This window comes from Orcinus orca, chromosome 3 (assembly GCF_937001465.1).
Source record: "Orcinus orca chromosome 3, mOrcOrc1.1, whole genome shotgun sequence".
Lineage (NCBI taxonomy): Eukaryota > Metazoa > Chordata > Mammalia > Artiodactyla > Delphinidae > Orcinus > Orcinus orca.
Genome location: NC_064561.1, coordinates 65,455,905 through 65,471,564, shown reverse-complemented (window position 1 = coordinate 65,471,564; position 15,660 = coordinate 65,455,905). Strand labels below are relative to the sequence as shown.

Sequence of the window (15,660 nt, the reverse complement as noted above, 5' to 3'; positions counted from 1 at the left end):
TCTTTTCTGTGACTGTCTTTACCATATTAGGTTGAACTCTCCTACCACTCTTAGTGGAAGAGATAACTTATCTTACTAACCTTGAATTGCTGCTATATACCATAGATAGAAGAAGTCAAAACTATAGGTAGAATAAGTCAAATCTAAATAAGCTGAAGAACGATAATCTGGAAGTTCAAGCAAAAATAAGATACCTCCTCTCTTGGAGTATTCGGTCATTATACACACAGTTATCTGAAAAATGGGCAAATTGATTTCTTGCCTGACTTGTCTAGATAAATCAACACAAATGTACACATTAGATGTCTGCAAGCATAACCTCAATTCTTAAACAAGTGAAAAACATAAAGATGAAAGCTACAAAAGGTTACTAGCTTAAGCAGGATAAATTTTAAAAAGCCAAACCTCAAACTCTTCGTTTCAAAGCTTTGGTTACCCTAATTTGTCCAATGGTAAATGTACCAGAGTTGTTGTAAGACACTGTGAAAGAGCAATTCATTTCAAAGTCTTAGAGCCAACTTAAAGGCTGACAACCATTAAAAATAAAATTCTTTATGTACACTTTGTCTCTGGATACATAAGCGCTTACCCATCTTAAAACCTGTTTCCTATCTGGAGAAGATAACCTGGGCTACCATCTCTCTCAGTGATACTATCTGCTGCCATATCCTTTCTCTGGAAAGACAGGAGTGCAATCCATCCTTATACATCTTAGTTTATATGTGAAGTTTGTTTATTCATACATTCAACGTGTATTTATTGAGGTCTTACTATGTGCTAGACACTCTTCGACTTGCTGGGATATAGGAATAAGCAAGGCACACAGTATCACTGCTCTTATGGAACTCAGGTTTCAGCAGGTGAGCAGATAAGACACAAACAATTAGGTATATAATGTTGAGGGGAAGGGAAGAGTATGTGAAAGATGCTACTATTTCAGATAAAGCAGTCAGAGAGGCCTCTCTTAGGAGCTGATGTTTAAGTGGAGACCTGAATAAAGTGAGAGAAAGAGCCATGTAGATATCCGGGAGGAGAATGTTCCCAGGCATAAAATGCATCAGGGGACCTAAAAAGAGGATTATGCTTCTTCTAGAGAGTTAGGAGATATTCTTAAGTGACTAGAAGAAAAAGAAAGTCTTACACCAAGGGGGTTATGCACTAAGCACGCAAATCATGTTTTCTCCTCGTCTTATATCATGTAATGTATAGGATGACAACACTGTACATATTAGTTTCCTCCACAGGTGACGAAGTCTCCTGCTGGCTCATTCCCAACTACTCATTCCTCATCTAATCAGCTCATTCTTTCCATCTGTCTCAGATTCCTTGTTACCGCCTTTTTATCCCAAATAACTGAATCAACTCCTGTTTCCCATGCATCCACACACTCTCCTCCTCTATGAAGTTTCAGTTATGCCTTCTGGGGTAAGTGGACATTTCAAAAAGCAAAATGGATGTGGAAAGTTGTGGGGTGGGGTGCAGTGGGAGGCAGGGTGGAACAAGTATGAAGACCTCGAGAAGATCTGTGAAGTTGCGGTTGGGGATATCTCTCTTCTTTATCTCTGGATGCCCAATGCCTAGCTCAGTAAGTGTTTGCTGCTGCCAGAGCAGTTGGAAGGACCTTTGAGATGTTGTAGTTAACCTCCCACTCCACCCATCTCAAGAATTCCCTTCCTAGGACAGGCCTTTGTGGCTCGTCCACCTATTAACACAGTGTAACTAGGCTGCTTATATATTTCCCAGTATTCATACAGAAGCACTTAGGCATTCGAAAAATCAGATTCAACCAGACACTGGAACTGGCATTTAGAACTTCCATTTTCTTCTTCCATGGATTTCTTAGTTCTAACTTCTTCTTCCGGCTTCTCTGGTTTCTCTTTCAAATAGTGTCTTTGGTACCCCCCAAAGCACCGCACAGTCTTGTTAAGTGATTATTATCTTGTTAAGTGATTATTATCTTGTTAAATGATTATTATCAATTAAAGGATCACTCATCCCTAATATATTGAATTAGAGATTATTTCACCTATTTTTCTTACCTATCCTTTAGAAACATTTCTTCTTAGATTATATTCAAAACCTAGTACCCACTGACTGCACCGACACCAGCCCACTGTATGTGTCTAGTGATAAGAAACTGCCACTTAACGTGTTTCTGTACTCGGTTCTTTGTTATCTAAAGAGATTTATATCTTTGGTTTAATCCACTAAATTTTTCTGCAGTTTTTTTCAACCACTTTATCAAAAAGAAAAAAGTCAGTAAATAAAGTCAAGTGAGCTTCATAATTCTCCCAAATTTATGAACTTAGGATAAATTTTGGTATTCATTATAGTCAGAAGCTCTTTTTCTCACAGCTTTTCAAATTAAAGTTTCTTAATGACAAAGGATCTTTGCATACTTGATTTTACAAGAATACCAGACAGTAAAACAGAAAGGGGGGTATTCTGGCGTTTATTTAGAAAAAGATAACAATGTGATTGAAGTTATCAGTATGGCTATTAAGTTCAGATGGCATTGAAAAGCTAACAAAAACCCCAAACTGAAAAATATATCAATGTAAAAAAGCGATCTTGGCACTAGAAAGTTTTAAATATATTAGTCCTTATAAAACTGGGATCCATGACCCTTCAGGGATTATACTAGTAGACACTGAAAAAGTCTTAGTGCTTGACAAATAGGAAATACCTCCATAGGCACAGATGTCCCAATGTACTTAAGCCAGTGAGGGTCATGCTGGTTTGAGCTCAGTAGACGTTGCAGAGCTTTAAGAATTCCACGTTGAATTTTTATAGTACTTTTTAATTTTCAAAGTAAACCACCATGCATAAAACTCGCAAGCAAGAACGCTGGGTGCTCTCCCTATTTTCCAGAAGCTGAAACTGTGACAGGGAGCCGTCAGTGACTACACAAATATACGCAAGACAGTAGAGAGGCATGATCCCATTTCTCCTTTATATTTTGTTTACAAATTCACTGATGACAAATAAAAATTATTAAAGATCCAAGAGGGATTTCTAACACAATATCAAATATTTCCCTTCAGATCACTATTAAGTATTCCTATGTTTTTCTTTTTTCTTTAAATGTCTCAGATTTCCCCACCTATAAAATTAAGGTAAATAACAGCTGCCTTCAATACCGCAAAGTTAAGGACAGAATCAGTAACAATATAGAAACTAGAATTAAAAATCTTCATAGCATTGTTAAGAGGTTTAAATGAGATGAATGCATACAAAGTCCTTAGCATAGTGGTGCCACAAAATTAAAGATTTTTAATAATCTTTTTTCCTAAGATTTTTAAGGTTAAAAATATATAGGAAAGAATATGGACAATATAGTTAACTTCAAAGTAACTTTCATAGAATACCTGCCTCATCTGTATTATGTTTCAGATCTCTACAACTAGAGACTAGATGTTGAGAGAAGCCTGCTGAGGAGTTTAGACTATTGAGAATTAGGTATTCAAAGTGTGATACCACTAACTAATTCTGTGATCTTTCTCTAGACACTTTCTATAGGTCTCATTTCCTCATCTCAGAAATGAGAGTGTGGGGAGTAGATGAGCTCTCAACACCCTTTAAGCTCTAATCTAAAATCATTGTACCAAACATAGAAAGCAAGCTTTGAGAACCCAAGAGCCCCACCTCTCTGGCTCTACCAACAACAGTGTTTACATATTATTTTCTATGTACCACCAACTACGTTATTTTAAATTATTATTTCATAAAAATACCAAATCTGGGTTCATTCTTGTCTTGTACAAGAATGTACATTCTTGTCTTGATAATGTACAAAGACCCAGTTTTAGTTAATCATTCCCTACCCCAGTTGCCTCCTTCACTAAAACAATAGGTTAAGAAGATTGTACAATTTCAGAAACAGAAGTACACACACGTTTTGAAAATAATTCATATATAATTGTAAAGAAAATATTTTGACTCTAAAACACCTAATTACTCAAGGTCATAGATTGGTTCAGCTCAGCCTTAGAACTCAAGTCTTCTAATTTTTGGTCTACTTCCTTCTACTATTTCTACTATTGAATAACTAAATTAAATTGTTTGGAAGGGATTTGAAGATTAGGGAAAAAAAACACCAAACTTGCAATTTATATCATCTTAAAATTAAGAAAACCCTTATCCCCAATAATTACAAAAGCACAAAAACAGTAAAACAACAACAAAGTAAAAGTGTCCATAGCAAACCGGTAGAGCTTTACAGTTCAACATGTGACAATCATAAGGTCATAAGTCACTGCATTGCCCCAACCAGCATGAAATAATAAAGCATGTACTAAGTTAGATGTCATTTCACAATAGCTTTAAAAAATTGGCTATCAAATATACTTTCATAATAGCCACAGCTAAATATTAAGAATAATTATGAAATCAACTAGAATAAAGGTTAATTTTATTGTAAAAAGAAAAGTTAATATTTATTGCAACAAACTGTATGTCCTAAACACTGCATACTTAAGTTGAACTCTCAAATTGTTAAAAAAATTAAAATTCCATGTAAGATAACGTGCTAAACATTTACAACTAATCATATCATTAAACCTTTCTCTCCCCACAGATATTTTTGGAGCGCTAACAGCGTGAAAGAAAACAATTCTAAAATAAGAGACTTTCACTAAATTTGTCGTATTATAGATAGTTTTAACCTCACTGAAACTTGCTCAAAAGGAAAAAAGTTTTAAAGCACTCAAAATTAATATTTGAGTTACTCTGGAAAAGTATGTTTAAGCATGCAGCTCTACTAAGATAAGTCATTAATATTTAAACTGGCCCAGAGATAAAATGAGGTGATGACACATTTCCATTCAAAATAATTGGCTTTAAGGACCATATTGCAATATAAATAGTTTAAATGACCATCTGGCAACTGCAGAATCCCATAATTTATTATATATATGTAACATAAATAAGAACTTATTTCCTTAACATTCCAGCAGAAAAATATGCAACCCATGGAAATATATTACTAGAGAAGAGGGTTGTACTCCATAGTCAGATGACAGTGTATGTCAAAGTGCACTAGGAAATATAAAGTGGTTATATCAACATAACACATCATCCTTGTTTCAACTACATGCCAGTAATTAGATTGTTATTGATTAAACAGCAGCCTATAAAAATGGGGAAAATATGAACTTGATCTTAGCTGAAATAATCTAAAAGGAATTAAAATCTCCATTCCATCTTTTTTTTTTTTTTTTGGTAATAAAGTACAGCAAAAGACAACAACGTAATCATATAAACATCAGGGTTATATTGCCACAATTAGCTTTAGATTTTTACCTCAGATAAAAGAAACTAAATTGTAATCCTGAAACACAGCCCTAAATTTTTCTTTTTTTAGTCCTCTGACTTCATGACAGCTGATCCAAATTGTTGGTTTTCGGAATTGCTCTTGATGTTTCTAAACTTATCTTCCACCTTTCCACATCTCCACCGCCCCTCCCTCTCTTGCCTGCCTTCCCCCAATACCCTTTAATTCACAAACTCCACTGGAAACCCGTATTCAAGGGACATTTGTGACGGTAGTGAGGAATAAAAAGGCAACCTGTCAAAATTAGGTGTCTGGGGGTTGAAATCACTCTCTACAACTAATTTTTGAACCACTATAAAATTGCTTACTTTCTAAACTATAACTTACTGGGTAAAATCAATACAAAAATTACCATTAAAACTCACACTCTAATCCAGGCTAACATAAAAATGATCATGCACAATTCAAAGAGAGAGGAACACTTAACAGATCTTTTCTCTTTTTTTTTCCCCCCCCCAAATGGAAGTTCCCCATAAGAATATTTTTATTTACTTGAAAATACAAAACACGAGTAGAACAAGCCAGAAGGAAATGAGAGCAGCTGGCTCTCTGAAGTTACAGAAGTAAGGAGAGCATGGGCTTCGAAACACTTCTATAGAGGTCAATAAGTAGTTGATATTTTTCAGTTATAGTTTAATTCAACAAAATATTTCTTGAAAATTCTTTTGCAACACGATTTACCAATATACATTTTCCTTGACTCAGAAATATGGAAGCAAGTGCCCATTACTTTGGCAAATACCTGTAAAAACGGCATTACACAATTACCAGGATATCCTCAGAAGGGTAAATGCTATTAGGCACAAACCTATTTTGTCTATTTAATTTGCTCAGATAAACAGCAGTACATAATGAGAACTTATTGCTCAGTAAAATTAGGTGTGATCTTAAAAGTAAGAAAAAGTGGGTTTTAAGAAATATGTCCCAGGCTTATTTTAAACCCAACGTAAATTAAGATTTCCTAACGACTAGCCTATTTCAATCACCTGCAGGCCAGTGTGGATTAAGACTTATAATCAACCAATTAATACAGATGTTCTTTCACATTGGTCACTCATACTAAAATAAACCCTTTTCAGTCAATCTCTCCTTCACTAAAATCTCAAAAAGCCCCTAAAGTGATCTCTACACACATATGAATTTTACTACTATTACAATTTGCATTTAAGCTACATTTATGGAAGGTATGTTTCAGAATAGGTCTTTCATAAAATTTATAAACAGTCAACATAATGTTGAAAGTGGTCAGATTAACTAAAATATCTGTAACATCAATAGATAAAACCAAAACAGCATTATAATACAAATTATTTTATCAGTTATAAAAATATAATGGAATAGCCAAAGAAACATCACAAGAAGTAATTTCAATAAAATCTGACCACACGCTAATCACACATTTCTATACTGGAGTCATTCCACACTAAATTGACACACCTGAATACACAATGTGTTTTTTTACCTTGTGTTTTTTTTTTTTCTTTTACTAATAATATAGCCATAAAGAAGTAGAGGGTTTTAAGAAAAGGAAAAGATTATCATAAAGCTAAAAATACACAAAGAGCCAAAAGCAAATCTCCTTTAACATTCAGAAATCGTTTTATGAGTGAATATCAGAAACATTAAGGTTAAAAAAGACACTGAAACACTCACTGCCAGAACCTCTGGAAGGAGAGGAAAAAGGAAGTAAAGAAAATATCCATAAAAAAGGGGGAAAATCAATAAAAATCTCTTCTTTATGCCTCCCTTCTCTGAGAAAACATTCAACATGATGTTAATTAGAAAAATGAAAAAGGGACAGAATTTGCTTCACTCATCCTATGCTTGTACAGGTCTTCATTTGCATTATGTTAATAAAATTAGACACAGGTGCAATTAATAATGAGATGTTAAAATCTACATAAATTTTCATAGCTTCATTAAATGGCAACCAACAGAGCCCTAAACTCCACCTAAGACTGAATTTACAAATTCATCTTGCATCATTCTTTCTCTCCAATAATCATACCCTTCAGAAAACGATCAACTTTTTAATACTAAAGTTTCAACATAATCCCAATAAAACCTCTAATTCCACCTGAAACCATTTACTTCTTTGCCTCTTTTCAGCAGTTTCACCATTAATGCTCAAGTGAAACAATGCTGAAAATCAAATCATGCAGAAATCTGCCTTCATCAATGTTACACGTTTATGCTAAATTTACTGAATTTCAGAATTTAAAAAGCATATTAAGGTAGAATGGCTAGTTCGTTTTACTTAAAGAATGTATTTGAGTATCAATGAGGTTTCTCTTGTTTTACTATCAAAGAACTTAAACCTTAAAAAAAAAAACTTTACTATGCTCAATCATGACACTCATAATTTTACAATTTAACATAATAACTGGATGTTGTGCTATGTTGACACATCAGAAGGAATTGCCTTCCCTCCCAAAACAGAGTGTAAAGTGTCTTTTTTCAAGCATACTAAGAAAAAGCAATTTTAGGTGACATCTTAAAAAGTCAAATTACAATTTTTGCTTTAAAAAAACTTAAATAGAAGGCAAGTTATTAGTGGATTTAATATTTCTATATCTAAATTCAGAAAGTCAGTATTCAGTATAGTTGTCTCAACATGTTGATTTACCTGCTGATTACTCAGGGTCACTGGCCTTAATGTTTGGCCAGAACCAAAGTAACATATAGAGAAGAGAAAGCAACCAATTTTAGTTATATCAAGGCTATTGTTTGGAAACAACAGGCTAATTCAATGATGGTAAAAAAGAAACATTGTTTCAATTTATTTGGAAGAAGCTTTGTTCTGGGTAATTACAGTTCCCAATGTTAATCCCATAAGGTACAAAATTTTCAAACTTTCTCAAACTATCCTGTAAAGATATTATATCTTTTCATTAGGACACAAACTACTGATTATAATTCCAAATCACACATTGGCATAAAATAATCATTTCACTGTATATTAAAGAATCTTGAAAGAGCCACATCATCATTGCTTTGTCTACTATCATATGGCTGTTATGAGGCTGACACACTTTAAATGTTATAAACTACTAGAAAAAGTACTAAAATGATCTTTAATGATTTAAGGATAACTATATTCATCTAAGACTTACTCTCCAGATCCTAGATTCTATAGGGCTTAATGAAAGTTCATTGTGAATGGAAAATGATAAGTTCTTGTTCCATGCCTTTTTTGTAGTAAGGAAAATGATAACATTACCATGCTGATTATCAGAACAAAAAGCATTAATAATCACCAAGCTTTTCCTAAGATATATGATTTTTCTTTGTACGATTCCATGTTTTATAAATCAATGTAAGTTTCCTACAGAAAGCTTAGTCAAACCAACTGCACTTACTCTTTCAAGACAAACAAGCACATTCAATCATCAATTCCACTGCCAAAAATTTGAGATTGAAAAATTTAAAACACAGCATGTCTTTTAACGTTTAAACACAACAGCTTATGCGATAACATCTCAAATCTCCTTACTGAAAACATTTTAAACCTTCAATTCAGAATGATAGCAATAAAAAGCTGAAGTGTTCTTCTAAGGAAAAGATAATTATTATTTTAATAATAGATTAGTAGGTAGTTTATGTTAAGACACACAAGAACCAAGGATTTTTTTTTCTTTTGATAAGAAACATCTAAGCCTTTTAAAGGAACAGAACATAGCCTAAATCTAAGTCTAAATTTTTTCCCCAACAAGCAAAGCTTCCTACTTAAAGAGGAAAGAAAAGAGACACCTCAGTATTAGAATATACCTTTAACAGAAAAAGCATTTTTAAAGAGAGTTTTAAATAAAATCTTCAATGACTAGTTAATGTGAACACGAATATTTAAGAACTTACAGTACTTACATACAAAGAAATCACTGTGTCTACTATGCCCTTCCTCCTCCCTCAAAAAAACCCACTGATTAATCAATCAATCTTGTGTCTCTACAATTACATTTTTATATTTTCCTTCACACCTAAAATGTGATATACATTTATCTGAACTGGGGGTGGGGGTGCAGGATAGAGAACTTAACTCCTAGGAAGATACACCTACATTTAGAACTTTCTCCTGGTAATTACATTTTAACAGACCTTTTTGAGGTCAAATGGAAATGTCAATATACTTAAAAATGATGCAGAAAAAAGGAGACAGAGAAACAAATCAAACATAGCTGAGACTGAAGCTCAACAATGTTGGCCATCAGCTATCTACTTGAGAACTTGTAAGAACATTTGAAAGTAAAATCAAGCACCGTGTTGCCACCAATTCCTTTCTTAAAGAGACCAATCAGCAGACACAACTTATCTGCTTTAGGTCAGGAACGCTGTGGGCAAGTCCCACGTCTAACACTCTCGTCAGGTACACTGCGCACTGACTGCATTGCTTTAGCAATCTCAGAACTCAGATTCTTCAAGGTTCAGTTTGAAGAAAAGGGTTCATTGTTAGTACTTCTAATTTTTAACCCTTTAATCTCCTCAGGCTAACACTTCACAAATGTACAAATACAGCACAACGTTTGATTACGTGAAGTATTACGGGTGTTTTTCATCGTAGTGTAAGAGCATATTCTAAAACAGCTTTAAAAATATGCACAATAAATATATATTTCTAAACACTATACCCCCTTGAATTTACATATTTTTTACTAAAGACACCTGTAAATGAGCAATATTCTTTAAAATTTTTACATAAAAATTTCAATTACTGGCCAATGGGATACTAAATACCATTATTTCAGGGGGGAAAAAAATACTGGGAAGGGTTTTGTACAGACCAATCACTTAGGTTTTCTACCATGCCTACTTTCAAGAGCCCGCTTAAACTTATTCACATGAAAAAGCACTTGAATTGTTGTCGAACACATTCAAATAAATGAATACTTAAATCTATCAATTGATCTTAAATGTACCATTCTCAAGAAACAGAAAGCATTAATCTTACCTTGAATAGCCATTAGAAAAAACCGATCGACCGGAGAAGTTCAAAGTCCCTAAGGAAGTCAAGTTATCATCTCCAGATCCCTGGCATCTATTCCAATTTTCTGAACCAACAGGAATTGGTGGAATGACATTAAAAATAGGTTTCTGATCCTGCTGTTGAGAAAGGGATGCTGTATTCATGTCATAGTGGTACATCTGTCCCCCAGAGGTACTCACACCATGAACAGAAATGGCAGACATTTTATTACCAATTATATTTGCTCCAGAAAAGCTGGCCTGACAATAAACTGGGCCCAGTTTCTCCTGCTTAATTACTCCAGGGGTGCAGAGTTCAATAAAATCTTCTTTTTCTGTTTTCACTTGGGGCAGTGGCACACTGTTAGGGCTTGATAAGATCAGATCTCCATTATCCTTAATTTTAGGTTTAGTGTCCGGTAAGACAAGAGGCTTACAGTCCTCTTTTGAGTTTCCTTCCAGAAGGAATGGATCATCCTCTCCTGCCAAAGGAGAAAGCAAACAGTTTTCATCTATCAAGAGGTCTGAGCTCCAAGGGCTCTCACTTGTCTCTTTACCTGGGGACCCAGAAGAAAACTCCAAATCCTGGAGTTTTTTCCTCCATATGTCAAAGGTGCTTTGGTCTGTGGTATACAACTTCACATTACCCCCATTAGTGCCAGTCTGGCCCTTCAAATTTTGCTGTTCTGAAGATACATCAGAGTGAGTTTTTGGAAACTCCTTCTCTGTGGGGGCAGCAGAGGCAGCAGCTGATGCTGAATTCTTGGGGTTCTCTGGAACACTGGTCGACCTATTGAGGTTTGCGATGCTTTCTTCCAGAAGCCGAAAGTCTGTTTCCCCAGAGGAAAGGCTCATTTGGCCCTGCTGTGGGAATCCCAGGTCATTTCCCATTACTTTTGTCTCTGTCTCTCCCATATACAGTCCCATTGAGAGTGAAACTGCCTTGGACAGATCTGGCTGCTGCGCATTGCTTCCGGAGCCTTTTGGAAAATCAACCAAAAGTCTTTGCTGCTTGGAGTCAGCCTGAGAAGCAGCAGCCAGTGAGGGTGAAGATGCAGAAACCTTCACAGTAGCTCCTCCCCTTAGGGTTTTATAGAAGTCCATCACATTTCCCCTCTCTCGACTAAGCACACTGCTGGGGATTTCTTCTCTACTGGGGGGGCTTAATGATTCCTTGGGGTCCATCAGTGAATATCAGCTACAAAAAAAAGAGAGGGGGACATAATAAGCTATAAAATCACATTATCTCTGTGATCCGATTAGTAAGAGCCTGTTAAATGAAGCTTTTAGTTAATTCCGAATCTAATTCCTTGTTATCAGAAGAGTAGATTCTGACTTCCGTAAAATAAAAGCCGTGTCTCCTGCTCACATTCAGTGTGCCACATTTAAAAGTACAATGCAGTCCATTTGCACAGCTGAGAACAAAACTGTATCAAACTAAGCTTGGCTATTCATCCTGCCACTCACAAATTGGTAACTTTGTTAATCACGGACATTATAATTCATTACATCTGTTTATTCTGAAGGTTCAAGTTGATGTCAAAGTATTTAATTAAAAAAAAGGAAGTATGATCATTGAAATTCCTACCTCTTTTCAACCAGTCAAGGCTGTTGGCTTTTCTAGAACTAATAAACATAAAATCTGATAAACACTATGCTAGAATTCTCTATCTCTAATTACTCCCAATTCCTCTCCTACCGGCTGGTCACACATCCAAACCTTTTAGTACAACCTACTGGTGAACCATGCATTTTACTTGGAAGATAAACAATGATGGTCTGCTCATCTTCCAATAGGGTAGGAAAAGGCTCCTATTTTTAACCAATATTTCTTACTGAATGTGCCTAATAGTGCCTGCTTTCAAATTTTGGACATATGAAATGAAACACACTGTATACAAGCTAACTAAAATTTAGATTTAAAAAGGAATGTGTAGTAGCTTCTCATTACAATATTTTAAATACGGTATAAGAAATATAGCTCTCTCAAACCCTTACAACACAATAAAATCTAGATGAAGCTACATTTTCTTTTAAAACTGCTTAAGACCCTCAATATGAAATACTATTATGTCTCTAAATTAAGATTTTCCTTTCCATATATCGAAGTATTGAAAAACAAAGGGAAAAATAACCACCCCAGAACTGTAAAATCACATTCATATAAATCCAAGTAAAATAATACAATGCTCAGAATAATTCTCCCTGCATTCTAAACCTTCACCTATCCTAATTCTGAGCCTACTCTCAAGAGGGTTAGGTTGCTAGAAGATTGTTGACAATCAAGATGTTTTAAGAGGCGGGCAGAGACTTTGATAAGCATATTTGCGACAGTATAGTCAAATCCTGTCCAATGAAAGGAAAGTTTTCCCGTATAGAGACTTTAAGAAGCATAAACTTCACTGGCCCTCGCTAAAAGTGGAGCGTGATGAAGGTAGACAGAGAGGTGGGGACGTGCCACTACAAATCTTGAGGTTGAGGGTAAACTGCTTATCTCCCCGCCCCTCCGCCGTGTTTAGCTGATAACGATCTCTAAACACAAGGTATCAAATGGAGCCTAATGAATTTCCACGCCACTTTGACAGCTGCCTTCAAACTCGAAACCAAAACAATACTTCATAAAACGAAACGATCCCTCAAACGATTTTATCCCCCCGTTTAAATTGCAAATAACCCTGTCACAGTAATTGGCCTTAATGAACCATGCCAAGGGGTCTTAAGCAGCATTACAAGGCTGCAATTACCAAGTCTGCAACCTCAAAACGTCCGACTAGCGCTTGTCAAAAATCGCACCACGAAACTATTATGGTTCGGGAGGGTCTTCTTCTAAAAGGGGCCACTTCAAAACGTCAGGAGCGAAGTGATGCCAAGCGCTAAAGAACAAACCCTCGCGGGGCGGGGGGGGGGTGGGTAGAGAAAAGCGCGAGGTTAAAAAAGAAATATGTCCAGACCTGTTGAGTTCTTTCTCCGACACGCCCACTTCTACCAGATAACACCAGCCCTGGCCGAAGTCTCCGAGTAGCAGGCTGTCAGCCCCCTGCGTGTGTACACGCGCGCACACACACACACTCACACACACCCCTGCGCGCCCGCCAGAAAGGAGACGCACTGGAGCCTCGACACAAACCCTGCTCGCGCTCGGGCGCTCTAGGGTGGAGAGGACAGAGTCGGGCGAGCAGGATTCAGACGCGGCTCAGCGTTCACCAAAAAAATGGGTGTCTGGGAGGCCCCCTGGGAGGGAAAAGAAAAGGGACTTGGGGAAGAAGGAAAAAAAAAAAAAGAGAGAGAGACCAGGATTCCTCACCAGCGAACGAGAGCCTGGAAACCCGGACGGCTCGACGAGGCTCCACTCGCAGAGAGCTCGGGTTCCTCCCCCTCGGCCAGGGGACGGCGGTCCAGAGAGAGGAAGAGGCCAGCGCTGTCACCCGCGCGCTGCCCTGTCGTCACCGTCCCCCGGCCCTCGCCAGCCCCCACCCCCACTACCCGAAGCTAATAAAACTTTGCAGGCTCCCGCGGCGCCCCCGAACGGCCTCCCGGCCCCGGCCCGCACCTCGGGGAGCGAGCGCCCGTGGGGGCCCAGCCCCCGGCCCTCCCCTCCCCTTACCTCTGCCGGCGGCGCCACTCACCCCACACCGTCCGCCGCTCCCACCGCAGCCGAGATAAACAACTTAGCGTGTGAAAGCAGGAGGAGCGGGAGCGAGAGATTTTTTTTCTCTCTAAAAAAAGGAAGTAAACAGCCGCCCCCTTCTCCATGGGGGGAGGGGAGAGCCCCTATTTGAGAAAGTCTCCCATTTCCCGGCTGACAAGCCAGCTCCCCGCCCCGCGCCCGTCTTCGCGGGCCAGGGCTCTCGGGCGCGCGTCCTCCGTGCCGGCGCCCCGCCGCTCCCGCCGCTCCGGCTGCTGCGTCTCTTTCCACCCACTAGAATCCGTCCCCGACGGGCGGGCGGTGACTGGGGCTCCCGTCACAGACTCGAGCTCGCAAAATGGAGGAGGAGGAGGAGGAGGAGGAGGAGGGGAGGCAGCGCGGACAAGCGAAAAGGCCGCCCGGCCGCTGCAGACGAGCGGGACCGAGCTGGGGGCGGGCGGAGGCGGCGCCGCGGCGCGCACACACTCGCACACACACGCGCTCCCACCCCACCCCCGGCCGCTCCCCGCCCGAGGGGCCGCGCGGCGGCGCGGGGAACGGTGCAACCTGTTGGCGACGCTAGGCAACTGCAGGGGCGGCCGCGGCCCCCGCCCCCACGCCCTCCGCGCGGGCCCCGCCACCCCTGCCGCGACGGCGCCTGCCCGCCCGCGGCCCCCCGGCACGGCCCCCGCCGAGGCTGCTTCCTGGGCGCCCGAGGCTTCTCCTCGACCCCCACCCCTCACCCCCCAGGAAAAAGGAGAGGAGGCGGCGGCGGGGGCCGACCTGGTCTTTCTGGGGCGGGCTTCGGAGGGAAGCCGAGTTTCTCTAGTTTCTCTTCTCGCTGCTCCTTCCCGCCCCAGCCCAGCTCTGCGACTCCCGACCCACTCCGGAGCTCGCCCGGTCCCTCGGCAGCAACCGTCAGCGCCCCTGCGGGTGACAGCGGGCTGGCTGGGGGAGCCGGGGCGCGGCCCGCAGCAGAGCCGCGAGGGTGGTCCGCGCTGCCGCCCCCGGGCCGAGTTGAGCGAAGTGTGTCACTTCGCACGAGGCTACAGGGTTGCACGGAAACGGTGCAGCGGCGTCTCGGCCCCTCGTAGGGCCGGACGGCCAGACACGCCCTCTGGGGAGGCTTCAGGGAGGGGAGGGCAGGGAAGGGGGTCGGCGCATACATACTCTGGGCCGGGGGAGAGTCGCGTGCCGGCGGTCCCCCACCCCCGCATCGTCTGGGCGGCCCTGTCTGCAGCCGCCGCCGCGTGCTCGCACCGGGAGAGAAGTTGCAAAGCAGAACCCACCCTCCCCTGCGCCCCGACTGTCCCCCACCCTCTTCTCCGAGCCTGCGAGGCGGCGGCGGCGGCGGCAGAAGGAGGCACCGCCTGCCAAGTTCAACCCCCATCTCTCCCTCCCTCCTAGCGCGCTCACACTTGAAGGAAGTTGCACGCCAAATGCAAAACCTCCAGCGAACTGGATTTCTTTGCATTTTTAAATTATTATTTTTAAGGAAAGCGGGAGGTGGCAGGCTTAAAAGCAAGTTGCAAGCGAAACAGTAAGTTGCTTGCACAGTACGCCCTCCTTCCCCCACCCCAACTCCTGACCTCTCCTTCCACCCCCTTCGGGGCCCACGTCCAAGTTTCCCGCGGAGGCCCCTCCCCCGAATCTTGACATTTGCTGCACTCGCCTCAATGCGTCGCCCACCCTTTCGTGTTCGTGGGACCCCCATCCCTCCAAATAAAACAGAACACACGCAGCT

At 40.4% G+C, this 15,660-nt stretch overlaps 1 protein-coding gene across 12 annotated transcripts in view; it reads right to left on the bottom strand.

The window, feature by feature from the left end:
• The window catches only part of NR3C1 (nuclear receptor subfamily 3 group C member 1), a 132,249-nt gene extending 117,003 nt beyond the window's left edge, over window positions 1-15,246 (bottom strand). For 3 of the 12 annotated variants that reach the window (XR_004477115.2, XR_004477114.2, XM_049708045.1), the window contains exons 1-2: window positions 13,896-14,412; window positions 10,278-11,489 (exon numbers count right to left, since the gene is read on the bottom strand). Coding sequence is in view for 10 of the 12 variants with exons in the window: in XM_049708045.1 (XP_049564002.1) it covers window positions 10,278-11,476 (1,199 nt within the window). In the remaining 2 variants the exon portion in view is untranslated. Of the gene's footprint in view, window positions 1-10,277; window positions 11,490-13,242; window positions 13,523-13,595; window positions 13,876-13,895; window positions 14,415-14,699; window positions 15,057-15,086 lie in introns of those variants that run through there. The other 9 variants (XM_004280217.2, XM_033406537.2, XM_033406536.2 and 6 more) reach the window with 9 other exon arrangements.
• Window positions 15,247-15,660: the final 414 nt, after the last annotated feature.